This window comes from Garra rufa, chromosome 9 (assembly GCF_049309525.1).
Source record: "Garra rufa chromosome 9, GarRuf1.0, whole genome shotgun sequence".
NCBI lineage: Eukaryota > Metazoa > Chordata > Actinopteri > Cypriniformes > Cyprinidae > Garra > Garra rufa.
In genome coordinates, this window is record NC_133369.1 from 27,040,721 (window position 1) to 27,068,034 (window position 27,314).

General features: G+C 37.8%; 1 protein-coding gene across 2 annotated transcripts; it reads right to left on the reverse strand.

Annotated features, from left to right (window-relative positions):
* Window positions 1–27,314, reverse strand: LOC141342746 (uncharacterized). Of its 2 annotated transcripts, none has more exons than XM_073847273.1 (15): window positions 27,011–27,314; window positions 24,732–24,887; window positions 15,174–15,230; window positions 14,917–14,972; window positions 14,392–14,458; window positions 13,823–13,948; window positions 10,221–10,399; window positions 7,471–7,611; window positions 7,028–7,332; window positions 6,021–6,159; window positions 5,181–5,618; window positions 4,259–4,372; window positions 3,938–4,075; window positions 3,743–3,797; window positions 1–1,935 (listed from the first exon to the last, which is right to left on the reverse strand). In XM_073847273.1, the coding sequence occupies exons 2-15, from the start codon at window positions 24,784–24,786 to the stop codon at window positions 1,511–1,513; spliced, it is 2,295 nt and encodes a 764-aa protein (XP_073703374.1). In that variant the 5' UTR covers window positions 24,787–24,887; window positions 27,011–27,314; the 3' UTR covers window positions 1–1,510. The 2 variants fall into 2 exon arrangements, with proteins under 2 accessions (XP_073703374.1, XP_073703373.1); XM_073847272.1 differs by having other exon boundaries at window positions 7,471–7,614.

The following is a 27,314-nucleotide window of genomic DNA, read 5'->3' on the forward strand; positions in this document are numbered from 1 at the left end:
TGGGACAATCAGTTAAGACTTTAATTTTACTATTTTAAGTTAACTATTTGACTTGTAACATGGATATCAGACAGAGTTTTAATAAATTACTCAATAAATATCTCAGATCAAATACTTAATATGTTTGTTTTTTGGTTGGCTGGTTGGTCATGTGGCTTAGAAACAATAGTTGTGTTTCATAGGGTTACATAAAAAAAAACTCATTTGAGAACAAAGTCCAGATGCACAAATGCTGTGATTCTCCAGCACCTGTCTACATACTGAACTCAGGGCAATGTATTTGATTTTCAAACACATTGTCCTATTTACACATACACTTTCACATATAAGACTGGGACAAAATAAAGAGTTCATGTTTCACTTTCTTTGGACATTTAAATGTGTTGTTTTCCTGTGCCCTTTCTTGGAAGCATATTGCACTGAGTTAATGTACTGCATTGTCCAGAGAAATGCATAAAAGCAATGGCCAGTCAAAAGGTCAGATGTCTGTAAACAACAATGGTAGACGATGTTATATGGGTCCCATTTAGAAAATTTAAAGAGTAGCGGTTGAAAGATCACTTCTTTAACTTTACACAGTGTTTTCTGGGCAGGCCGATCAACCAGCTCAAAAGCCTTTAGATTTTCTGATTTAATTATGTTAGACTTTTTTAAAACACATTTTCTCTTAAGGTCCCAACCTAATTTGTGGTTTCAATCCCACTGAAGGTGCATGTTGGCCTCAGACCAGCATTAGTTTGTACTATATTGGTGCCTAAAGGTAGCATGAGTTAAAATCTTCAGAGGATCTGTAGTTGGGCCAATGCTTTTGGGCTAACACCAGTCCCTTGATGCACTAGTCAAGACAAAGCATAACATAACTTGATGCTAAATGGAAAAATGTACATCAGTATAAACAGAAAGAAGTGCATTTGGATGCTTTAGGCACCTCATTTATGGTGCATTGAAACTGTAGATACAGAATATGCTGGCAAGCGTGTATGCGCCAACACAAACACACACGCAGATAAAGCAGCCAAGAGAAGCGTGCTCACACATACAGGGAGCGCATACACTTCCCTGCAAATACACACAGATTGTTTGAAGCTCCCGCTGCTCCACACACTTGCCTCATGCCGACAGTTTGTCTGGCGCTGAAGCAAGAGGCAAATCAACAGGAAAACCCTTTTTTTTTGGTATAATATATTCTTTTTTCATTTTTTAAGCTTTTATAAAAATAGTCATCGTGAAAGTGTGGCGTATGTGCACATGCTCTTTGTGGATCTTTCTGTAGGAGTTACCAAAGCATATCTCTTTTTCCATTTCCCTCTTTCTCTCGACATTGCGTGGAGTAGAGGTTAGCAGTCAAAACCAGTCAGATCTGTTTGGTCACAGAGATGAATGGATGTAAAAACAGAGGAACGGATGAGGAGGTCTTCTCTCGAGGGTACACCATTTGAAAGGTGGTTAATTTCCAATCATGCATCCAATTAGCCATACGCACATACAGACACACACAACGCCCCCTTCCTCACCACTGCTCCACCATCAGGTCGAGGACTCTGTTGACATTCAGGTCTGAGTCAAGGCCGAAATCGCTTTCTAGAAATGGGGCGGTGGGGGGAGTGAGTGGGTGCAGGCCAGAGGTCAAGGACTCTAGCCAATCAGCGGGGTCAAAAGCAGGAACCTCTGACCTTCTTTTCCTGGACAATGAGCTGGATGGTGGAGTGGTGCAGATGGGGGGAGGAGGAAGGGGAGCTGGGGTTGAACTGAGGGGCGGAGCGTTGTTAGGTGAAGGAGGAAGCTCTAAAAGAAGCGAAGAGCACAGAGGAGAGGACAGGAAGTTGTCGTCTTTTTGGCGCTTGGCGGGCTGGGATTGGTCAGGCTGTGGGGCAGGGGAAGAGCCTGAAAGGACGGTAGTGGCTGATTGGACGTCTGTGATCAGTGAAGAGTTATCTGAAAGGTAAAGAAATGATTTTATGGTGAATTTGTGGTGTTTGAAATATTACTCGTATATGGGCCATTCTACAGAATTGGTTCAAAGCCAGAGTTGGAAACATCTTGAAAAAAATGTATTTTTCCACAAAATGTGTATGTATGCAGATTGCATAATATCTGAGGTATATTGCAATTTCAGAAAGTTTTGGAATATTTTTTTCTTTCCCCTAAATTTTTTTACTACCAAAACAGTAATATATGATTTGATAAGAAGGGTTATGTTGATCTATTACAACATATATATATATATATTATTGTTATTATTTTATTTTATTTATTTATTTATTTTTTGCTATTTCAAGTGTGATTTATGGCATTTGTTGTATTTTGAATCCAAGCTTTCTTTGTAAAAGGCATAAAGTTGATCATACTGATTTCAAACTCATGGATTCATTAGTTTGCATTTGCTATATGCATTGAACCGAACACTCCCTGCTGAAAAAAACAGCTAAAACCAGCCTAGGCTGGTTGGCTGGTCGTAGCTGGTTTAAGCTGGAAGTAGCTGGTTTTAGCTGGTCTCCCAGCATGGCCAGGCTGGTCAGGCTGGTTTTAGCTGGTGCTTTCCCAGCCTGACCAGCTAAGACCAGCCTGACCAGCCTGGCCAGGCAGGAAAAGTGGCCAAAACCCCTCTAAAACCAGCCTGCTGACCAGCTATGATCAGCTAAAACCAGGCTGGTTGATCAGCTAAAACCAGCCAACCAGCCTAGGCTGGTTTTAGCTGTTTTTATCACCAGGGGAAGTAAACTAAAACAATACTAGAACATACAAAAATACAAAAAAAAAAAAACTAATTTTTAATGGAAAAACACTCCCAAATAACGACAATGTTTCGGTTGTGACCTTTTTTGATACTTTTGAACTTAGCTCATAGATGCTAATCAGCACATGGTTGGCTGGTTTTAGCTGGTCAGCCAGCCTGGTTTTAGCTGGTCATAGCTATTCATCAGGCTGGTTTTAGAGGGGTTTTGGCCACTTTCCCAGCCTGGCCAGGCTGGTCTTAGCTGGTCAGGCTGGGAAACCACCAGCTAAAACCAGCTACTTCCAGCTTAAACCAGCTAAGACCAGCCAAACAGCCTAGGCTGGTTTTAGCTGTTTTTTTTTCAGCAGGATAATCAGCACATGGTTAGCTAGCACAGTTCTGAACAGTTGTACACATAAAAACTAAATATTATGGAATTACTTTAAAAAAACTGTGCCTAATTGCAGAATAAAGGTGTTTGGTAGTGACGTTCCGTGAAGTTACACACTGATTTTCAGACTTTTGAACATTTACCTCAAAATGATGGGACCTATCTACACACATCTTACAGCTATGAAAGAGAGTGACACATAAATATTCTCGGTCATAAATTTATATAAATCTAAAATATATATTTTTTTAAAAACAATGGCATAAATGCAAAAAAAAATGTCAATATTGTTTTTTACGTTGAAATTTAGGGGTTAGGTTTTGGGACAGCCATCTCCCAATCGAAAGTACCCAATAAATAATGATTTTATATATATAAAGCTTACTGATATTTTAAATATTATTGTGGGTTTCAATAGGTAATAGTAGGATCCTAAGATTTGAATGTTTTTTAAATGTGTTTTTTCGTTGTGGGACAGCAATTTGCACCAATTCTGTAGAATGGTCCATAAAACCTAATATATTTGCAACCAGCATAAGCATGTTAGTATGTCTGGTCAACATAAAATGTCAACTTAGTACATTTAATTCTCTGTCCTGAAAAGCTTCAGCTACCACTAGTCAAATTTCACTTACCTGAACAACCAATAGTCTCGTCCAAAATGTCATCTATGGATTGACTGGGGTCCATCTTACATGGTGAAAGAAAGAGTGGACAGGAAGTCGAATGCTCAGTGCTCATTGTTGATGAACAGCAATCAATACATCAATAGCTGCGTAACGCAGGTAATTGTGAGACAGCAGACAGCACACAAACTCAAAAACACTCACCTGCACTCTTTGAATGGCCTCCTGTAGTTCCTCTTCCAGACTTCGGACAGTGGGTGATGCTTGTGCTGGACTGGCAGTGATTTGCATGGGCAAATCAAAATCTTGACCAATCACATCACAAAGCTGGCAGCAGTTCGTCTAAGATTAGGAATAAATACAAAGAATTACTTTCTTGTATGATGTAAAGTGGCGAAATACATATCAGTTCTTGTATTTCGCTTAATATTACCCATAGTTGAACAACAAAATACCTTGATACAGCTATTTAATAATGCAGTATTATGTCCCCATTCTGTCTTACTAAATACTCAAAGTACATACTTTTCCTTCACCAGCGCAGTACGTAAAGAGCAGTTCCTGTCCACCTGTGTCTGGTTTCCCTCTAGTGCATCCTGGCTCCTGTTGCAGGAACGGATGAAGGGAACTTTCACACAGCTAGAGAAAACAGAAGGAATGCAATAGGACCTTAAAATCTTTCTTCAGTGACAAAAAAATTGTAAGTTTTTGAGGAAAACATTCCAGGATTTTTCTTCATATATAGTGGACTTCAAAGGTGGCCAATGGGTTGTTTCAATACAGCTTCAAAGGGCTCTACATGATCCCAGCTGAGGAATAAGGGTCTTATCTAATGAAATGATGATTAAAATGTATATGCTTCTTAAACACAATGTTGAAAAGGTCATGTGTGACAAAGATGGAAGTGCCAACCTAGTGTTTACAAAGTGAGCGTGCAAAGAAAGTCAAATGCCCTTAAAAAAAGGGTAAAACAACGATGTCGGACGATTTTGAAGTTGTAGGAGAAAATGAGGTGTTTTTCATCTTACCCTACCTTTTTGAACCTTTTTGTTAAGTCACAGACATCACAGAGCTAGTGCAAGACAAACATTTTTGGTTAAAAAGTATATAAAATTTTATTTTTTCAAAAAAATGACCGAACATTTTACTTGATAAGACCCTTATTCCTAGGCTGGGATCGTGTAGAGCCCTTTGAAGCTGCATTGAAACTGCAGTTTGGACCTTCAAGCCATTGGCCACTATTTAAGTTCATTCAAATCCATCCTCAAAAACCTTAATTTTTTGGGGACTGAAGACAAAAAAGACATTAACATCTTTTGTGACATGGGGGTGAGTAAATTATCAGGAAATGCCATTCTGAAAGTAAACTAATCCTTTAAAGTACTTGAAACCAAAAATTCCACTGATTTCCAATTGGTTCACCTCTTAGTCAAGCATTCAAACTCACCTGAGTGTCCTTTGCTCCTTCTCTGGGTCTGCTCCTCATCCTCTCTCTCATTTCCAGCTCCACACTAAGTTCATCTACTGCCTGGCCTGGCCTCCACGTAGTACCAGATGGCATTGGAGGGGAGGATCTATGTAAGGTGGGGCTGGAGCCAGCAGAAGAAGGAGAAGTGAGGTAACTATCACTACTTAGGCTTTGCTCTGCTAAACCCGAAGGGCTGATATACATTGGAGCAGGGTTGGCGGAGGTGTCTAAGCTGGTAGGGATTCGGTTTAGGCTGGCAGGGTGGGAGGGCTCTAGCGTGGCCCCTAGCTGGCAAAGCGGTGCAGGTGTTAACGGGGGACGAGGCATCTGGAAAGGACGGAGTCTCTCTAATAGTGCAGGCTTAGTGCCAGAAACTGGAAGTCCACGTTTCCGCAACTGCTGGCGAAGAACTGACACCTGAGAAGGAGAAGAAATAAATTTAGTGTTCTATACAAAGCTTGTTCCTACAAATAGTTTATGAGGACCAAATAACCTAAAGCAGGGGTGTCCAAACCTACTCCTGGAATGCCAATATCCTAATCAAACAAACCTGAACAAGTTAATCAAGGTGTTTAGGATTACGATTATGCCTGTCTACTGCAGAGCCTTCAGTTTTAGGAGGCATCTCCATGTGCAAATGTTTCCTGCAAAGTCATTACCTGGGTAGCAAAGCAACAAGTCAGTTGCCTAAGCTTTCGGATGTGGCCTACTTAAACAGGAGCAGGGTTGAAATTGAAGTCTGCAGGAAAGTAGCTCTCCAAGAGCAGGACTGGACACCCTTGATCTAGAGTGAGTCGTCTTAACCAATGAGATTCTTACCGTTAAGTCATCAAGGTTTAACGGGAGTAACTCTGCCTGGTGGATGGGACTTGTATCAGGAGTCGAGGGGTTTGTTGATGGTGTTCCAGACTGAGGGGAACTTTGAGGTGTAGTTCCAGAAATTTTCAGTTGGTTCTCACTATTGTTTGGATGTATAAAATGGGTAAATCAATGAGTCTTTCCAGATAACACTTTAATCTTTCAAGTAGATTTTTACCAATCAGATCAGAACAGCATCTCTTAGGCCAGGTTCACACTGTACGATTTTAGCTATGAGTCTGCTGTCTGGAATACATTTTGAGGATCGCAAAAGATTTATCATCATAGCGTAAAACCATCAGTCCATCATCACATAGGATTGAATTACACTACACAACTGTAACTGTGACATTTGCCCCGATTTGCAGTTAAGCCAAGTCGAAGCTCGAAGTTCACTCAAAGTTAATATTTTATAATCAGACTGTTATACCATCTAATCAGTGGATATTAAACATGGAACATGGAAAACATTCCAGGATTTTTCTCCATATAGTTGACTTCAATGGTGGCCAATGGTTTAAAGGTCCAAATTGCAGATTCATTGCAGCTTCAAAGGGCTCTACTCGATCTCAGCAAGGAATAAGGGTCTTATCTAGCGAAACGATATGTAATGTAGAGTTCTGACTTCACGCATTAAGTAGTCACGTTGATATGACAGGTCATAGATAATACTCTTATTCCTCAGCTGGGATCATGTAGAGCTCTTTGAAACTTGGATGTTCAACCATTTAAGTCCACTATAAAAACAGAAAGATCCTGGAATGTTTTCCTCAAAAATCTTCTTTTGTTTTCAACTGAAGAAAGAAAGGAATGAACATCTTGGGATGAGTAAATTATCAGGAAATTTTTATTCTCGAACTAATCTTTTAAGATGTCATGATAATATTCTACAATCTGAAAACAATAAAAACTGTACATATGAACCCGGGCCTTAGCTGTACAAATCCATTCATGGGTGCTTTGTTTACCTGTTTGTCACAGGAAGCTGTTGTTGCTGGTTAAGAATTTGTAGTTGTAAGAACACCTGCTGTTGTTGCAAGAGGTGGGAGTAAGAGGAATCCGTGGCCTGAGCCTGACTGCTATTATTCTTTTGTGAAGCACTTCCGGCTCCGCTTCCAGTCCCAGTCCTTTGATCTGGGGGAATGTACTGATGGTATTTCAACTTCCTCATTTTAGGTTTTGAATCACGAGGCTTTCGTGGCCGTGGAGGGCGGGATGAAGTTAAGGACCCACCCAGAATGGAATGAGAAGGTGGAGCTGAAGGCTGTGCTGTCTTGAGACATACAAAGAGAGAATGTGAGTTATATCATTTGGAAAAATGACATGAGCTAGTGGATGAGAGATAATGAGGAATGAAATGTGGCGAGGAGTTGAACGAATCGTTCATTCAAATCTCAGTGTGAGTGCATACCTTTGGCAGCAGCGGTGGTGTCTGGGAGGGCATGTACATCCCTTTGGGTCTCCCAGGTGTTGATATGGAGTTTGACCCTGTTACCGTCATGGTCATTGGTTGGCTGATGCACTCGGTTGCCGGGAGCAAAGCCAATCTGCACTGCTTTGAAAAGATGAGTTGATATTGGTGAAAATTCTAAACAACCATCTTCCAGCTCTTTAACCTGAATGTAAAGGTCTCATTTCTGCATCACTATTAGCACAAATCTAAAGAAGTGAAAATCCAAACACTGCAAACAGATGGTACCCAATCTCATATCACTGGTTGACCCAGTGCTGCTATGTTTGGCTGGTAGCAATGTTTAACTAAACAGAATAATGTTTTGATAGCACCACATTGTTCACAAAATTGCTCACTTCTCTTTTAAAAGATTAGTTCACATTCCCGGATTTTTCTCCATATAGTGGACTTCAATGGGAGCCAACGAAGTTGAAGGTCCAAATTGCAGATCTCAGCCAAAGAATAAGGGTCTTATATAGCAAAACAATCTGTCATTTTGTTTTAAAATATACATTTATATACACTCCAACCACAAAAGCTCACCTTGCACTAGCTCTGTAATGTACATCTGCATCATTCACCTCCAACTTAAAAATCGTTTTACCTTTTTCTGTAAAGGGCGTTTGATTTTCTTTGCATGTTTACTTTGTAAACACTAAGTCAGTATTTCCGCCTATGGTCACATGTAACATTTCCCACATGACTAATGCGTAATGCATTAAGTCGAGCTAGTGCAAGACGAGCATTAGTGGTTAAAAAGTACATTATGATTATTATTTATTTTTTAAATAACCAATAATTTTGCTAGACAATCCCTTATTTTGCATTGAAACTGCAGTTTGGACCTTCAACCCATTGGATCCACTAGATGGGGAAAATCCTGGAGGGTCATTTCGTGTCAAATCAACCAAATTTCAAAAACTAATATTTTTTTCTGAGAAAAGATAGACATGTATGAAAGCCAATATAATAAATGTCATGGATGAATATTTACTGAATAATGTACTATTTTGTAGAGGGAGTTCAAATGGCAATTTTCACCTTAGATTCAAAGTCAAGTTACAGGGGAGTAAAAATTACTTCAGAAAGATGGCAGGATCATTATCTTATTTTTACACAGAAATTGGTTGTTCTATTAATAAAATCTGTTTAAAATCTGTAAAATTTTAGCAATCTTTGTTGCATTATGTGCCAATGTTGACCATTCAAAAATGGGGAAACAGCATTTTTTTCTCCAACAGCAGTTGGAGAAGACCCAATATCTAAAAGGGCATTAAAGGAGTAGTTCACTTTCAAAACATTTTATGATTTCTCTCCATATAATGGACTTCTATGGTGCCCCCAAGTTTGAACTTCCAAAATGCAGCTTCAAAGGACTCTAAATGATCCCAGCCGAGGAAGAAGTGTCTTATCTAGCAAAACGATCGGTTATTTTCTAAAAACATTTACAACTTATATACTTACTTATCTCAAACGCTCGTTTTGCTGAGCTAGACATGACAAGCATTTGAGGTTAAAAAGTATATAAATTGTAGGGATGCACCGATACGAATCGGCCGATAATGCTTGCGCGTTTTGTCAGTAAAGCCGGTTCTGTAATCAGCGGTAAATGCCATCAGGTGCGTGATTTCACGTTGAGCCGTATATACTACACACAGCCGTTGTTTACCGACGAGCTGCGCAAATCAATGTTCATTATCAGTGTGAATGTGTGCAGCTCGTCAGTGAACAACGGCTGTGTGTAGTATATAAGGCTCAACGTGAAATCACGCACCTGATGGCATTTACCGCTGATTACAGAACCGGCTTTACTGACAAAACGCGCAAGTGATCGGCCGATAAGGATCGGTGCATCCCTAATAAATTGTAATTTTTTTTTAGAAAATAAGCCATCATTTTGCTAGATAAGACCCTTTTTTCCTCAGCTGTGATCGTTTAGAGCCCTTTGAAGCTGCATTTTAGAAGTTCAAACTCTGGGGCACCATAGAAGTCCATTATATGGAGAGAAATCCTGAAATGTTTTACTCAAAAAACAATTTCCTTATGACTGAAGAAAGAAAGACATGAACATCTTGGATGACAAGGGGGTGAGTACATTATCTGTAAATGTTTGTTCTGAAAGTGAACTGCTCTTTTAAGATAGCTTTAATACTTCTTGAATTACAGGCATGCAAACTTTGGAGAAAAACTTAAAAAGTGCTGTTTCCCCATTTTCGAATGGTCACCATTGGCACATAATGCAACAAAAATTGCTAAAGTTAACAGATTTTACTAACAGAACAACCAATCTCTGTGTAAAAATAAGATAATGATGCTGCCATCTTTCTGAAGTCATTTTAACCCCCTTTCTAAGGTGAAAATTATTACTCAGTAAATATTCATCAATGACATTTAATATTTTGGCTTTCATCACTATACTTGTCTATCTTTCTTCAGAATAAATATTAGCAAAATCCAAAAATTGAGCTGTGGACATCTGCTTGAGTTGACACAGAATGACCCTGGAATGCTTTCCTCAAAAAAGCCTTAATTTCTGAAGACTGAAGTAAGAAAGACATGAACATCTTGGATGTGGGTGAGTAAATTATCAGGAAATGTTTGTTCTGGAAGTGAACTAATCTTTTAAACTGAAGAAAAGGATACAGACAAAAAGTACTTTGGCATTTGATTTAGTGTAATATTGTGCAGGTGTTTTATGTCTCTTATACCTGTACACTGTTTGGGCTGATGGGCGTAGCAACAGATGACGCATCACTCAGCGATTGGTCACCTCCTTGCCCAGGTGATGATGATAAGCCTGGAGATTGGTGCATCCCGAGTTGCTCGGGAGATGCAGAGGCAGAAGAGGAGTTGTCATCTTCAAAGACATCTGACGGCAATGAAGCAGCTGAGGCAAAGGAAATGGAGAAATGTGAGCTTTTCTGAACAATTCTATGTACAAGTTAAATGCTGCTATAATGTCAGGTTTGTTTACACATCTATACCATGTGAAAATTACTCATTTATAATCAGACACGAATGTTGGAGAGTTGACAGAAAGCAAAGTGGGAGAAAGTGAGGGGATAGGATTGGAATTGTCCACAAGCCAGGATTCAAACTTGGGTCACCCAAAGAACAACCGCACTGCGTGCCGAAACACTGCTGACAAGGCTATCAGCTCCAATGAATATAATTAGTGTTAATACACAAGATACACTGAGGTAGTATATCCATATAAAAGTAGAAATTTATCTGTAATAGCAATGCACAAAAGGCATTGCAATAACATTTGATAAAAGATATATTTTTATGTTTTAACAAGGGATGTTGCATTTATTTCTGTGCTGTGTGATTTCTAAAAAAAAAAAAAAGTCTTCTGAGTTGGATCTGATCAAGGACACTATCATGAATAAAATGAAAAGTCTGCCCGCTTAATCAAGTCTGCCAGGTTAAAAAGAAAACATTTCTCTTTTATTTATTACATGATTAGAAGACCTACAAAATCGCTTTATGATGTATGCCATCTGAACTATGTTATTATGAAGAATAATGTCTTTAAATTATGTTATAATAATACATAACCCAAAGATATCCCTAGTTGATTAGCCTTCTTGCTTAGCCTTTTCTCTGAAATATTTAACTTTATGTTTTTCTATGTCTTTTATACTATTTGTTTATTAACCTCTATCTAGTTTCTTTACAATATATGCACATATTCACTTCATCATGTAAAGTTTTCTCAAATCAAATCAAATCAAATTTTATTTATATAGCGCCTTACAACAGCCAGAAAGGTGCCCAGGGCGCTTTCCAGAATAAGATCAAGAATCACAACAGACAACAATAAATACAAGCACAAAAAGGAACATAAAGCAGCAATCGAGTCAGTGGCTACGTGTCGAAAGCTTGACTGTAAAGATGTGTCTTCAATTGTGATTTAAAAACACACAACTCAGTGTTACTGCGAAGCTGTGCCGGAAGTGCGTTCCACAGCTTAGGGCCCTGGACGGCAAATGATCGGCCTCCAAACTTTTTATAGTTGAACTTGGGCGTAACTAGTGCGATGTGTTCAGAGGAGCGCAGAGTTCTTGCTGGTTGGTAGACCTTAACCAACTCCGCGAGGTAGGCAGGGGCCAGACCATTGATGGCCTTGAACACGAACATCAAGATCTTAAACTCCACCCTGAACCGCACAGGAAGCCAGTGGAGAGAGTGAAGGACAGGGGTGATGTGAGAGCGTTTGGAGGTGTTGGAGAGGAGACGTGCTGCAGCGTTTTGCACCAATTGAAGCCGATTAAGAAGTGATTGATTAATTCCAGTGTAGAGGGCATTACAGTAGTCAATCCGCGAGCTGATAAAGGCATGGACAGCCTTTTCAAGGTCAGCTCGGGACAAGAATGGTTTGACCTTACTGAGGAGCCTTAGCTGGTAAAAACTTGCCTTTACGACTGCATTTATTTGTTTACCAAAAATCAAACCACTGTCAAAAATAACACCGAGGGTTGCGCACTGTCGGAGCAAACTGAGGTGTAAGAGGACCAAAAGTGAGGGAACTGTTGGGTGAGTCCGGGGTGAACAGGATATACTCAGTCTTTCCATCATTCAAGTGAAGGAAATTCTGGGAAAGCCATTCTCTGATGTTGTGGATGCAATTATGGAGAGGATTTTCTGTCTTTAAAAAGCAACTGTGTTAACATATGCTACAATTACAATAATTAGTATGACCCTACTTAAATGTAGGGCCCTATGAAATTTGTTTTTATTTTTTCCCAAACTCCATTTTATATTTTCCAAATTCCTTTTTTTTTTTCCCATTTCTTTCAATTGTAATTATTCTAGACTCTTTTTTAATGGTTAAATAAAAAATTAAAAAATAGAAAGCGTGTCTACTTATTTTGAAATCATGAAACAAATACAATTTAAGAACAATTTATTAAATGTTTATCAAAAATCACAACTTTAAGGTCCTACAAAACACTTTTTTTAGATTCAGTTTTATGTTTCTCAAATTCTGTGCTGTCCATTAATTTTCTGGATTCCATTTTAATGATTTCATTAAATTATAATAATCAAAGGCATTTTTAATTAGCATTACATTTTTCTGGTAAATAAATTCTACACTCTAAAAAATAAAAAGTCGAGTCAACTTAAAGAAGTAAGGTAATCTGCTGCAAAGCAATTTTGAGTTCATTCAACTTTAGTAGATGGAAGTTGTGCCAATTCATATATAAAAGTTCACTAAAACTACTTGTTTAAGTTAAGTGAACTACCAGTCCTTTTAAAAATGAGTTGGCACAACTTAGTTCTTGAAGTTCATTAAACTCAAAAAAGCTTTGCAGCCGGTTACCTTAATATTTTAAGTTGAGTCAACTTTTTATTTTTTACAGTGTAGTAAATAATTTCTCAAGTAAATACTCCTTTAAAAATTAAAATATAATTCCTTGAAATATCAAAATATCTTGAAATTCTTAAATCAAGAAGGATTTTCTAGACAAGTAAAAATTATTGTCTTGTTTTCAGAAAAAAGAATAATCTGCCAATGGGGTAAGCAAAATAATCTTATTTCAAGCAGAAAACTAGATTATTTATTTTTTCCCAATTGGCAGATTATTTTGCTTGTTTCAAGTAAAAAAGTAATTAATTTGAACTTCTTTTTTCTGAAAACAGGACAATAATTTTTACTTGTCTAGAAAATCCTTCTTGATTTAAGCATTTTTTTAGATATTTTGGCTGGAAACAAGACAAAAAATCTAAAAAAGTAAGAAAAGCATTTTTTGCAGTGCTGTCACTTTTTCTTCATATAAACCAAACTTTTACATTATTTTGATGGGTTGCTGTGAAGACCTTTATGACCACAGTTTTTCTTAAAAAAGGAATGGTAAAATGCTGAAGTGACATTCAGAGCTATGGAAGCCAGTTTCCACCTCTGAATAAAAATTTTTAAAAAGGTAACTGCAACTTTTTATCTCACAACTTTGACTTTTTTTGCAATTGCAAGATATAAACTCACAATTCTGAATTTTTTCTCAGAATTTCTAGTTCTTGCAATTCTGAGAACATTTTTTCCCCTCAAAATTGGACTTTATAAATAGCAGTTACAAGTTTATATCTCATAATTCTGAGAAAAAAGTCAGTTAATAACATGCTTCAATGTGTGTAGTTTCCGTCCACGTTTTTTGCATCACGGAAACGTTATAGGGCCCTATAATTGTACGCTTAACACTATAAGAGCGTTTTCGTTTGTGCGTGTGTGTCTATGTACATTAAATATTTAGGTTGAGTTTATGCTGAGTTTGTGAGGCATCATTTTCAGTTATTTTCAATGACTCACTGTTCTCTAGAGGCAGAATGTGCCTCTGCAGGAGTTCAAGTGGTCCAGGCTGACTCTGGATTTTCTCACTCAGATCCTCAGCCAGACGAGCTTTCTTTTGCCTGTGAGCTCCGCTATAACTCCTGTCTGTGAGCGAGAAACATACGGAAAGAGAAAGTGAGAACAAGACACAAGAATCAGAGTGAGAACAAAATGAATAGTGAAGGATTGTGAATGGCAGATCAATTGCTCTGCTTTATAATAAGAGAGTAGAAGAGGAGGAATATTTTAAAGACAGATACGAACGATTTTTCACAAAAGAATTTGTTGTTGGGTAATCCAATTCAGACATTCAGAAAGCTACTGATAATAAGTGCATAAGTGCTGAAGGACCTTCAGTTGAATGACTTGCAAACACAAAGAGCCGTTTGATGAATGGGGACTGATGGATGTGTGAATGGCTAATGGACAAACCGCTCATTCCAGCTTTAAGGTTACAGCTTTGTTCAGTACTGGTATTGGAATATTCTTTTATGACTGAAGGTCAGGAACTATTGGCAAACTCTCAATGGCCGTGGATGATGCATCACCTGGTGCAGTTTGAGCAGTCAGACCACTAGGGGGCGACTTCTGAGTGGCACCATCTTCAGTCTGACGCTGCATTGAGAAACAGCCCAGTCAAATCAACATCAGCAAATGTCAACAAACACTGTAAACCTTTAGTTACTCAAAGACAGCACAATAGTGAAATTGTTTGCTTCAGCTGGTAACGTTCTCCTGCAAGACTACATTTTTCCCTCCTGACAGTAATTATCTTGAACCAGCTGCTGTTTACTGTCTTACTAAACACAATTAACTGTGCTAACAGTGTTTCACGCCTAATACTAATAGTTTGCGACAGTAACTAGACATGTAATTACAAACATTAAATTATGCTAAAGAGCTTGAAGACCAACTCATGTCAATTATCAGACTGTTTTGGCATTAGTGAATAGTTTGCTTATCTACACTGGCACCCTGTTTCACGTCAGTCGGTTTTCATATAACCAAAGACACACATGTACTGTTACTGGAGTGTGTCAAGTGTAGAAGCTATAGAGACATTTATTTCTTACCAAAGCACTGCTGGCTTCTTTCTCCCCAACTTTATCAGGGACAGAGGCCTTCGTACCTATAGAGGACAGAGAACAGAAGAATGAACAAAAAGATAATGACAAGCTGTTATATGTAGAGTAGAAATGCATAAAGAGAGCAGTCCAGCTGGTTTGAAAAGTGTAAATCAAATTTATAATGATTTCCTACCCCATAAGGGGAAATTTCATAGATATCCTGTGGCTAAATACAATCAAAGTAAACACACACACAGACTCACCAGACTCTGCGTTAAGTTCATTCTGCTGTCTGCGGTTCTGTATTCTCAACTGCAGAACTGAAAAATAAAGAGTATTTATTATCATGCAATAAAACCGAACACTTTATATAAAATACACAGTATTTGCATTGCAAAAAACTTGTTTTCACCCTTAAGGAAAATGCAGGTTTTTTCCCCACATCAATTTACACTCCATACACCTCCATAATGACAAAGCAAAAACCAGATTTGCCAATTTTACAAATTTATTAAAAATAAAACACTGAAATAGGTACATTGCATAAGTATTCATACCCTTAACTCAGTACATAGTTGAAGCACCTTTACAGCCGCAAGTCTTTTTGGCTATGATGTGACAAGCTTTGCACATCTGCATTTGGCAATTATCTGCCATTCTTTGCCTCACCTTTTCACCTCTCAAGCTCTGTCAGCTTGGATGGGGGCTGGAAGACATTTTCTAAAGTCCTAGTTGTTCCAATCATCTTCCATTATGGATAATGGAGGCTACATGTTTCTGTGAACCTTCAATGCAGCAGATTTTTTTTTTTCTGAACTCTTCCCTAGATCATTTCCTTAACGCAAGTCTGTCACTGAGCTCTACAGGCAGTTATCTTGACCTCAGGACTTGGTTTTTGCTCTGATATGCATTTTCAGCTGTTAGACCTTTTCTTAGAGGTGTGTGCCTTTCTAAATCATACTCATTCAAATGAATTTGCCACAGTTTAACTCCACTCGAAGTGTAGTAACATCTAGAAGCAATATGAATGCTCCTGAGCTAAATTTCGAGTGTCTCAGAAAAGGGTATGAATACTTATGCAACGGGATCTTTTCAGTTTTTTGTTTTTAATAAATTTGCACAAATGTTAAAAACCTATCTTTTGCTTTGCCATTATGGAGTAGGGAGTGTAGACTGATGTGGGAAAAAAAAGCAACATAACAAAATGTGAAAAAAATGAAGTGGTATGAATAATTTTGCAAGGCACTGTATGAATTAGACAGGAAGTTCAACACTTCTTCATGGACAAGCACAAGCTTGAACCAGCAGGTGAATTACAGCTAGGTCAGAGGTGGGAGGAGTCGTGAGGTATGGTGTCTTGTCCCATGATGCACCTCTGTGCTGAGTTTTGAGATCTGAGAGTGGACGTGTGAGGAAGGGGGTAACTATTTATCCCTCTGAATGTCTATTTCTGTCGCCTTCCCATCCCCCATCCAGCTGTCCTGCTCTCTCGCTCTTTCTCTCTTTCTCTGTCTTTCACTCCCTCTCTCGCTGTCAGTCGTGCTAAGTCAATTCTTCCTGATTTTACTTCACTCTGGAAGAGAATGACATACTGAGTGGCATCAAGCCAAATCAGGTTGGAACACTGGGATTAAAAATTCACTGAGTGTCACCGCAACTTATATATTATAAGTAATGACGATGACTGGTGTGCTCTGATCACATAATGACATAGATGCATAATGATAGTTTAAGTTTTATGATATTCTATTTACTGCACAACCTGTTTTGTCACTATTAAAAACTTCTGAAAATCAATACATAACAAAAACACAGCTTAATGTTTTATAATTCACTGTATATATTCAATAAATTAGTTTTGTATCTCTTGCTGTTCTAGCTTGTCTAGCTTAGAGAATGTTTGAAAAGTTTTATGAATCGTGCATATACCCAGAAATATCCTAACATTTAAATGTTTTTTAATTGGGGAAAAAGAGATAATGTCTAAAAGTTTGAGACCACATTGAAAATCTGGGAAAATGTATAAAATGAATTAAATTAGTACAAAATATTCTGCATAATATGATGCTGAATATGCTTTGTACAGATGGTCAGACGTCCTCCAAACCTCAAGATGCTTCTGGATCATTTTCAAATCATGCTGGTTACACATAAACATGTTCTTAAAAGGATTAGAAAGACATAATACTAAGACGTTTTAAAGTTCAGGATTATTTCATTTCCAGAATAAAAAAATGTCCTGATAATTTACTTAGTCGAAAAGAAATTATGATTTTTTGAGGAAACCATTCCAGGATTTTTCTCCACATAGTGTTCTTCAATAGGGATCAACAGGTTGAAAATTCAAATTGCAGTTTCAGTGCAGCTTCAAAGGGCTATACACGATAAAAGCAGAAAAAGCACTAGAAGCATTGCGTAATCACACTCGTGACGCAGGTGGAAGTATCGAATCAGATACTTACAAAGCAAACATGCAAAAAAAAACAATGTTAGACAATTTTGAAGTTGGAGGAGAAAATAAGATGGAGTTTTTTGCCCTACCCTACACAGATGAAGAACTAACCATGCGTGACTTTTCCAACGTGATTACGCAATGCATGAAGACGCGTATTGCCAACACATTCTCTCTCTTAACTCGTCATCTATTGACGCTTGATCAAGGCTCCTTGGCGTGACTTTTCGATGCTCAAGGTAGTTTTGGACGTGCAGGGTTCTCCATTGCTTTTAGTTTTTATTTTTTGTTTGCATTATGCGTCACATTTAATGATTTGCATGCATTTGCAAAAACAGAAATCATTTTATACAAATGTATACTTTCGTAGATAGTTTTGAGCACCCTAAACCTACCCACTTCTAAATAATAAAAACATGCAACAGGCAAATAAAAGTACAGTGACAGCTTATTATTGCAAAAACTGACCATAAAAAGCAGTAAAAAAAAAGTATTTACGTGAGTATTTAAGACATACTGCTGCTGCATAAATAGCATGAAATAACCTGTAGCAGATCTATAAGGGTGGAGCTAGGGAAGGTGGAGGATTTTAGAGGAACTATTAAAGCGCGCTGAAATGCCCAAGTGAATGCTAACAGCCATTTAAATGTAAAGCTCCAAGCTCATTGGTTGCGTACACAAAATGAACCAATCAGCTTGTGCCAAGTCGTATAACTTTGCGCATTTCACGTCCTCAGATATATTTATGCAAAGAACAGAGTAAATCATAAGGCTTTAATCGCTGAAGATGATCTCGCTCCGGCTCATACCACGTTCAAAAAGATACGCCCAAACTTGTTTAACACGCAATCAGTCACAAGACACACAAGAGCCAATGGTATTTCACAACCAAAGCTGACGAAAGGCTTTTTCTGGCGGCAATGCCCGCATCAGTATATTGACACCAAAGGTTTCTTATTCAAAGAAATGGAAGACCCTGAAATTACACTAAAGGGGTACTCTTTGTGACGCTAAGGGGTTCTGACCAAGCGTCAATATGTGAGGAGTTGGGTATGAGAATGTGTTGGCATCACAGAGCTGGTGCAAAAAATGGTAGATTGTTTCTCTACATAAGACCCTTATTCCTTGGCTGTGATCGTGTAGAGCCCTTTGTAGCTGCATTGAAACTGCAATTTAGACCTTCAACCTGTTGGCCACCATCATGGAGAAAAATCCTGGAATGTTTTCCTTAAAAACCTTCATTTCTTTTTGACTAAAGAAAGAAAGACATGAACATCTTAGACTCTTTCAAAGTGATTGTTGGCTTCTCTGTGGCTTTTCTAAGTATCCTTCTTGTTTGTGCAGAAAGCTTAGAGGTTGACCTTTTGTAGGCACAGTCTGGGCGGTTTGATGAAGCCTCCACTTCCTGATAATTGAGCCAAAATTGTCCCCTGAGACATCCAAATACTTGGATATGGCTTTGTACCCTTTTCCTAATTTATGCATTTGTTTTACATTATCACTGATGTCTTTGGAAGGTTCTTGACTATTAATTTTTACAGCTTGCCTTTTAGATTCACATATCCTTGAGGGGTTTAAAATGTAGTTATTTTATTAGGTTACCATTAGGTTTTTCATTTAGACCTGAAAGACGGAAAAAACTAAAATCCACTATAAGGCTGCCACAGAGACTAGGGTTATTTCTCAGGACAGCTATTGCACTGATATCTTTCAGATTTGTAGGAACATTTTAAATGTGATATTAAAAAAGGAACAAACAATCAAATAAAATGTACAATTTAATCAAATTTTAAAAACAAGCTTTCGTGCGTAGAAATAAAAACAACAGAGGGTATAGTTAAAGCAACAAAATATATTTAATAAGTAGCTCTCTGAAGTTTGATTTTCCTAAAAAATTCTGTATTCTTGTAAAATGCAGTCAATTGCCCGGTAGACTGTAAAGAAATAATGAAAAAAGACATTACTTGTCGGATATCTAATAATTTAAATGTCAATTTCATAAACATAGATTTATAAATATAAATATTGGCAAATTACCCTATGTTCATCCCCACACTATAAATCAGCAAAATAAGAACTTTTCAAATTACTTCAGTTTTATGTTCATGAATTGTTAAGGCATTGAGCCTATAATTTAAATAGCCCATATGAAATAAATTACATTTAAATTTAGTTTGAAATCTTAAACGTTCTTACATTGTTTTACACATTTACCCTTTGTTTAGGCAGCCATCTTTCTCACAACACAACACAACCTATCCAAGGTCACAGCTGATTTAAGGGTCAGTACCAGAGCAGAGCGAGGTTTTGGTTGCATTACATTTTCCTTGCTGACTATAGATGTGATCTACTTCTTAAAAATGACCGTCCCTTTTTGAATACTAGCTAAACTGTTTAAAAAGTGTCAATTCAATGCATTTTTTTGACAGCAGAGTCTTGTCAATACCAAAGACTGCTGCTGGACATTTGTCTGAGAATCTTGCCAGCAGGATGTTTATAGGGAACCCAAGAAGAGAGGGCACCGCTTTTGAAGGGGTTCCAACCACAGATGGGAACAACAAAGACAATCTGTCCACAGTCCACATGTCCTTCAGGGAGGACCGTACTGATGGCCACATTGTACAATACGGGAAAGTACAAGAGATCATGGAACCCCATTAAGATGGGTTAGTCTGTAAAATTTGGAGTCCCATATCATATCAGCCATTCATTTGAGAATGCTTTTAAATTCTAATGATAATGAATTGAAATTTATATAACTGCATTGAGTATAGTGACCCTGGACCACAAAACCAGTCATAAGTAGCACATGCATATTTGTAGCAATAGCCAACAATATATTGTATGGGTCAAAATTATTGATTTTTCTTTTATGCCAAAAATCCTTAGTAAGTAAAGATCATGTTCCATGAAGATATTTTGTCAATTTCCTATTGTAAATATATAAAAATTTAACTTTTGATTAGTAATGTGCATTGCTAAGAGCTTTATTTGGACAACTTTAAAGGTGATTTTCTAAATATTTAGATTTTTTTACCACTCTCAGATTCCAGATTTCCAAATAGTTGTATCTCGGCCAAATATTGTACAATCCTAACAAACTATACATCAATGGTTATGACTTATGACTGGTTTTGTGATCCAAGGTTACATATATGGCCAAGATAAACTGAATGATTGCCTGCATTGTGTAAAAATTCAAAGTCTTTGAATGTGTTGGGGAAAGTTATTTTTAATTGCGTTACAATATTGCACTACTCCATAAAAAGTAACTAACTGGATTACTTAGTTACTTTTTTATGGAAAGTAATGCATTATGTTACTTTTGTGTTACTTTTTTCACCTGAGCTGGTGTTTGCTTAGTTTTTTTTTTATATTTTTAATAACAAAAAACCCAAAAGTTATATTTTTGGCAAGTGTACAGGCCCTTTTACACCAAAAGTGAAATTAATAAGCCATAGTATGAAAGAAGTGTCTTGGTCTCTGCACCTCCCAATTTCTCTCAACACTGGGACAGGAGATGTGAGAGCGCAATTCTATAATAGCACAGACGGGAGGGGGAATTCTGTGTGTGATTTACTGACAATGCACACATTAAAGAACACAGACAAAGCCAGATAATTTCCATAATGACCAGCGCAATCTACCAAGAGCAGCACAAATTTCTGCTTGCTTTAAGACATGCTTTTTTGGGGGGTTAAATAATGGCACAAATAGCAGTAATGTGACAAGCACAAATAAATCGAAGTAAATCGTGTTGCGTGATTCATTTCAGTACTTTCTTCCCATAAATTGTGTGTCTGAAAGGGAAACTCATACAAAAGCATATCGATAAGGTCAGGCCTTTTCAGCGCTTATTCTTTACTGCATGTCTTTAGTAAATCCTGAAAGTACTATTTTGACACCAAAAGACGGTTTGCGCTGACGCAAGCTGTTAGTAAATCTGGCCCTAATTGGGAAAACTAAGGCCTAGTCCACACGTACACAGGAACTTTTATAAATTTTATAAAGGATTTTTTCCTTCTTTTAAAGAGCAGGTCATATGGGTTTTCGAAAAATACATTGTTTAGCCGTTTGTAATATAGCCATCTTTCAATGTAAACAGTCTGCAAAGTTGCTAATCAAAAAAGTGCATTATACATAAAGATACTGTCTCTCAAAAGAAAGAGTCGACTTAACCTACTAGGTGGTTGTCCGGCTTCTTCAATAAATAAGCTACAGGTAGTCCAAAATGCAGCCGCTAGACTCCTTACCAGATCAAGAAAATATGATCATATTACCCCAATTTTACGGTCTCTACACTGGCTACCTATTAGGTTCCGTATCACTTACAAAATATTACTTCTTACCTATAAGGCCCTTAATGGTTTAGCTCCTGCATACCTAACTAGTCTCCTACCACGCTACAATCCTTCACGCTCCCTAAGGTCGCAAAACTCTCAGCTTTTAGTAGTACCTAGGATAGCAAAGTCCACTAAAGGAGGGAGAGCCTTTTCACATTTGGCTCCCAAACTCTGGAATAGCCTCCCTGATAACGTTCGGGGTTCAGACACACTCTGTTTGTTTAAATCTAGATTAAAGACTCATCTCTTTAGCCAAGCATTCACATAATTTATCTCATAATGTTGTACTTCAGTTACATCTGATCAAATGCACATCAACATTCTTCATCTTGGGCAAAACACACAATTTTTTCTTGGTTGCAACAGCAGCTACGCTAATTATTTCTCTATTTGTTTTTCTGTTTCTGCCACGGGATTTCCATCCCGTGGTAACTAGGAATTACACAAGATTCAGCCTAGATTCAGAAGAAGAGATGATGCCAACCCCCCAGAGGACCGCCGATGATGCCAGCCTTGAAACAACATACAGCACTACACCATTTTTCTACAAGTTTGATTGCAACACATAATCATTACTATTAGTGTTCATCATCTGTTTTTGATTACACCGTTACTGTTTTTAATATTTATACCATATGTACATCGACTTAACATACAGTAGTCACCACTAATAAGCTACTAAATACATTGTAGTAGCCTATAATTTTTATTTATTTTTTTTTATTTTTTTTTTGTACAGCTGCTTTGAAACGATTTGTATTGTGAAAAGCGCTATACAAATAAACTTGAATTGAATTGAATTGAATTGAACGAACCGTCATATTTTCGAATCTTTTGCCTGTTGCTGATCTACATCACGGGGTAACACATTAGCACAATCCCCGCCTGACCACAAAATACAAACAGTCTGACTTGCCCACAAACACTTTTGTTAGTTAGTCTGTTCACATCATGTCGAGAAGACGCTGTGTTCTGTTTTCATTGCAGAAAGATGATGATGTAAAGGATCAGTGGTTAAAATGTATTTTTTCCACAATACCACAGCAATACAATTCAAACCTTTTGTTGCGTGCTCATCATTTTACCAGGGACTGCTTGTCTAATTTTGACTTGTCTAGTCTTCTTTAGCTTCTAATCTTCTTTATTTGGACTTACAAGCGTCTCCTAACCACAACCTGTAAGTACAATTGATACATTATGTGTTCAAGTGAGTGCTCAAAATATCTATTGTGCTAATATGTGATGTAAACCTAGTGCAGCTTTAGGTTTCCAGGTAATCCACAATATTAATGTCTTACTTAAAGGTTGTATCAGCGATTTCTAGCCTAAAACATAAAGTGTCAATTTCAGCTGACCTTTCTTCACGATCCGCTCGCTGCCTGCCCCATAAATTGTCTGTGAAAAAACCGCGTCTCTCTGGTCAGCCTAGGGTCCGAGATATGCCAAAAAAACAATCGGCACTACCAACCTTTCCACAGATAAACAAACAGTGTTCCAACCAATCAGCGTCAGGGGTTTGGTGTTGTGGACTTTCGCTCCGCCTCCCTCACATCCCTGCACCAGTAGGAAAGTCCACAACACCAAACCCCTGACGCTGATTGGTTGGAACACTGTTTGTTTATGTGTGGAAAGGTTGGCAGTGCCGATTGTTTTTTTGGCATATCTCGGACCCTAGGCTGACCAGAGAGACGCGGTTTTTTCACAGACAATTTATGGGGCAGGCAGCGAGCGGATCGTGATGAAAGGTCAGCTGAATTTGACACTTTATGTTTCAGGCTAGAAATCGCTGATACAACCTTTAAATAGCTCTGATAATTAAATGTGAACCCACTATGTCCTAAGAATGTGTCGATTAATTTAGACTGTTGCTGCTCTAAATACTTAGTTTAATAATAAAGAATGTAACTTAGACATATTTTAGTTTACAAACTGAGTTGTTTCATCAATCATGTTAGCACTCGGCCAACGTATCCACCATTATTGTTTTGTTATGTGTTTGCTGTTTAGCAGCTAAACTTTAGCTGTGGGCACAATTGCATAAGTGTTAATGTTTTTATGTCATTATTTTAGGAACAGATTGGTGCACTATATTATTGTTTTAAGTAAAGGTGCTCAGGGTTGCCAGGTTTTCACAACAAAACCCACCCAATTTGCTACTCAAAACTAGCCCAATCGTGTTTTGAGGGGGTCCCCTGTTGAAAATTGCATTCTGGGGCGTAAAATACACGCTTTGCGTCAGGGTTCCCTGACTGCGGACTTGGCAACATAGATGATAGCACTCGTTGTAGGGGACACAATATTATGACACATTAAAAACCATACGACCTGCTCTTTAAAAAAAAAAAACACATTAAAACACAAAAACACGCTATGAAGCGCTGTCAAGTTCATGCCAAACCAACAAGTGGCAATATAACCATAATCGTAAAGCTGTAATCTTGGTCAATCAGAAGCCTGAAAAAAAGTACACACTCCAATGTCACAAGTGAAAATATCTAGTTTCACCAGCTACACGACAACACTGCAACAAGACTTTTCAAAGACTTTTTGAGTTTTCAAAAAGGTTTGGTTTAAGTGACCTGATACTGCCAAACCATGTCGAAAATGCTGTGGTTTTGAAAATACTCGTGTTCATGTGGACAAGGCCTAAGTAACTTGCATTTCTCATTTGAAAAAGTAGATTTTCTTGTAGATTTAATAGTAATGTGTTACTTTACTAGTTACTTAACAAGTAATCTGACTATATAACTCAGCTTACTTGTAATGCATTACCCCTAACATTGGTCGTGACTGCTGCATTTAATCTAAATATATATTTTTTCTGAATACTCAAGCAAGCCCACCCTTATCTTAAACTACATTCACCTGGGTTTCCAACACTGCAAAGAATTTCAGACTCCACCATCAAAACAGCCACTAGGAGCATCATCAGAACTCACATCACCAAGCAGAGCAGACAGACAGCTTCACATGTGGGCTTTCAAAACCAGCTTGAATACAATCTTGTGATCTTCCTTTGTTCTTACCTGAGCGAAACTTGTTGCGGATGAGCAGTGACCTCTCAGACGCCAGCAAGGTCATAATGGAGAGACAGCAGGGGAAGAAGGGGTGGGGGCTTTAAAGATACGTCTTCCTCCTGCAGGGCAGATATTTACGATGATTTTATATGCCCTTTCCTCTCCCTGAAGATACAGAAAGTAAAGGAGAGTCACAGGAGGCCTGAACTTATCCCAGTTGCCATCAAGATGGAACAGGAACAGACACACAGGAACAGAAGCAACTGGTGTAGTCTGTGTGTGACTGACAGAAACAGGAGGAATCAGAAGCTAACGCTATTCTGCTATTCTAAGTAACAGTAAACAGCATCGCTTAATAATCACAACAGATTTCTTTCTTTCTATGCGGTGAATAGTGACTAGAGCTTTCAAGCTTCAATAAGTAAGCACAAATTGTGCACTGCATTCCAAGCCTTCTGCAGCCATAGTCCATGTAAGAAACAAAACTTTTAAAGTCGTTAATCAAGAAAATGACGTCTACCCTAGCACTCTATGGCACGTATGCAGTACAGATTTGTAAAGAAATCATTCTTTTGAGCCAGAATGAGTTGTTCATGAATCAGAGATCAACATCTCAGTGGATTGAATAACGGTCTGTTTCAGTCTATTCCTCAAACAAAGCTATCATACGGCTTCAGAAGACTTGGAATATAGTGCAAAGGACACATGCAACACTTCTGTGGAGCATTCAAACCCTTTTTTGAAACTTCAAAGGGTTAGTTCACCCAAAAATAAAAATATTTCCTCTTGTCATCCCATATGCACAAGACTTTGATTCACCTAATCATAAGGATTACTTTTACAGTGTCTTTATGAGCTTCTTGTATAGTGTTAAAGTTTTGGTTGAATGGACATGGAGAATAGACAAGGAAGGGACATAAATCTGTCAGGTGTCATAAAAATATTTTTATTTGCATTTCGAAAATTAAAAAACTATGATATAATGACACAATTTTCATTATTGGCTTTGAAGGAGTAGTTCACTTTTTTTCTTCAGTCGTAAAGAAATTATGTTTTTTGAGGAAAATATTTCAGGATTTCTGTCCATATAATGGACTTCTATGGTGCCCCTGAGTTTGAACTTCCAAAATGCAGTTTAAATGCAGCTTCAAAGAGCTGAAGAAGGGTCTTACCTAGCGAAATGATCGGTTATTTTCTAAAAGAAATCTCATCTTGTCTAGCTCTGTGTGAACTCTGAGTATTCCGGTTCACTCCAACTTTGAAATTGTCCTACATTGCTGTTTTACCTTTTTTTGTAAAGGGCGTTTGACCTTCTTTGCATGTTAACTTTGTAAACACTGGGTCGGTACTTCTGCAGCGACGTAGGATTTTAAAGTTGGAGAAGAAAATGAGATGGCAGTTTTTCGACATACCCTAATTGTCATAAACCGGAATACACAGAGTTCACACAGAGCTAGACAAGACGAGCATTTGGGGTAAAAAAAAATTATATAAATTGTAAAAATTTTTTGAAAATAACTGATTGTTTCACTAGATAAGACAATTTCTCGGCTGGGATTGTTTAGAGTCTGCATTTAAACTGCATTTTGCAAGTTTAAACTCTGGGGCACCATAGAAGTCCATTATATGAAAAGAAATCCTAAAATGTTTTCCTCAAAAAACATAATCTCTTTACGACTGAAGAAAGAAAGACATGAACATCTTGGATGACAAGGGGGTGAGTAAATTATTTGCAAATTTTTGTTCTGGAAGTGAACTACTTCTTTAAAGCTTCAATCCACATTCACTATATTAGCATGGAAAAGAGTGACTAGCACATTAAAAATAAAATATACATACAGGATTGAAAAAACATGAGGGTGAGTAAATAATGACAGAGTTTTCATTTTTGGGTGAACTTTGTGTGAATGTTTTTAAACTATTCCAAAGGGAGGGATTTTTATTCAACTAGCCAAGGATAAAATGGCCAGTTGGTGCAGATGAGAGTATGTGCATATACAGAGGCTTAAGTTACAGAAATAATTGGTTATATTTATGTGCCCTAGAGTTGTATTTCAAGAACTTCAAAAATGTTTTTTTAGTGTACAATCTCTCTTCAGTGATAATCAGAACTGCACTACCCACTGACTACAAGTACTGAAGCAACAAATTGGCCTTAGATGAAGATCACAAAAACTTGTCAGACGGAGTCTTTACAGACATAAGCACCCAGATGCCTCCACAAAAGAACACATACATTCACAGATAAATGTATAAACACAATAGGATGAATAGAAATGAATACTCACAGTCAGACTGAACTCCCCCGAGTTTTGTCAGAGTGGCGTTGAACAGAGATTAAAGTGGAGAGAGAGAGAGAGAGAGTCTTGTGATTGAGGTGGAGAACGAGGGCAGAACTTGAGGCACGTTAAATCGAGGTAACGCTCAATGACAAGGTTGTTCCTTATCTTCTTATTCGCCTGTTTGTTCATTCCCTTCCACAGGTGAATCTAGGGAGAAAAGGGCCCTGTGTTTCTTCCTCTTTTCTTCCACGCAGAATTCACCCTGCACACCTCGTTCTCTCTCTCTCTCTCTCTCTCTCTCTCTCTCTCT

What these genes read in the sequence shown, in the direction of transcription:
- LOC141342746 (XM_073847272.1), bottom strand. Translation starts at nt 24,786, where the DNA reads ATGACCTTGCTGGCGTCTGAGAGGTCACTGCTCATCCGCAACAAGTTT. An exon ending in AAGAAGCCAGCAGTGCTTTG is followed by an intron (nt 14,459 to 14,916) that starts GTAAGAAATAAA and finishes TTCTCAATGCAG; the next exon opens with CGTCAGACTGAAGATGGTGC. An exon ending in CAGCTTCCTGTGACAAACAG is followed by an intron (nt 6,160 to 7,027) that starts GTAAACAAAGCA and finishes TCCAAACAATAG; the next exon opens with TGAGAACCAACTGAAAATTT.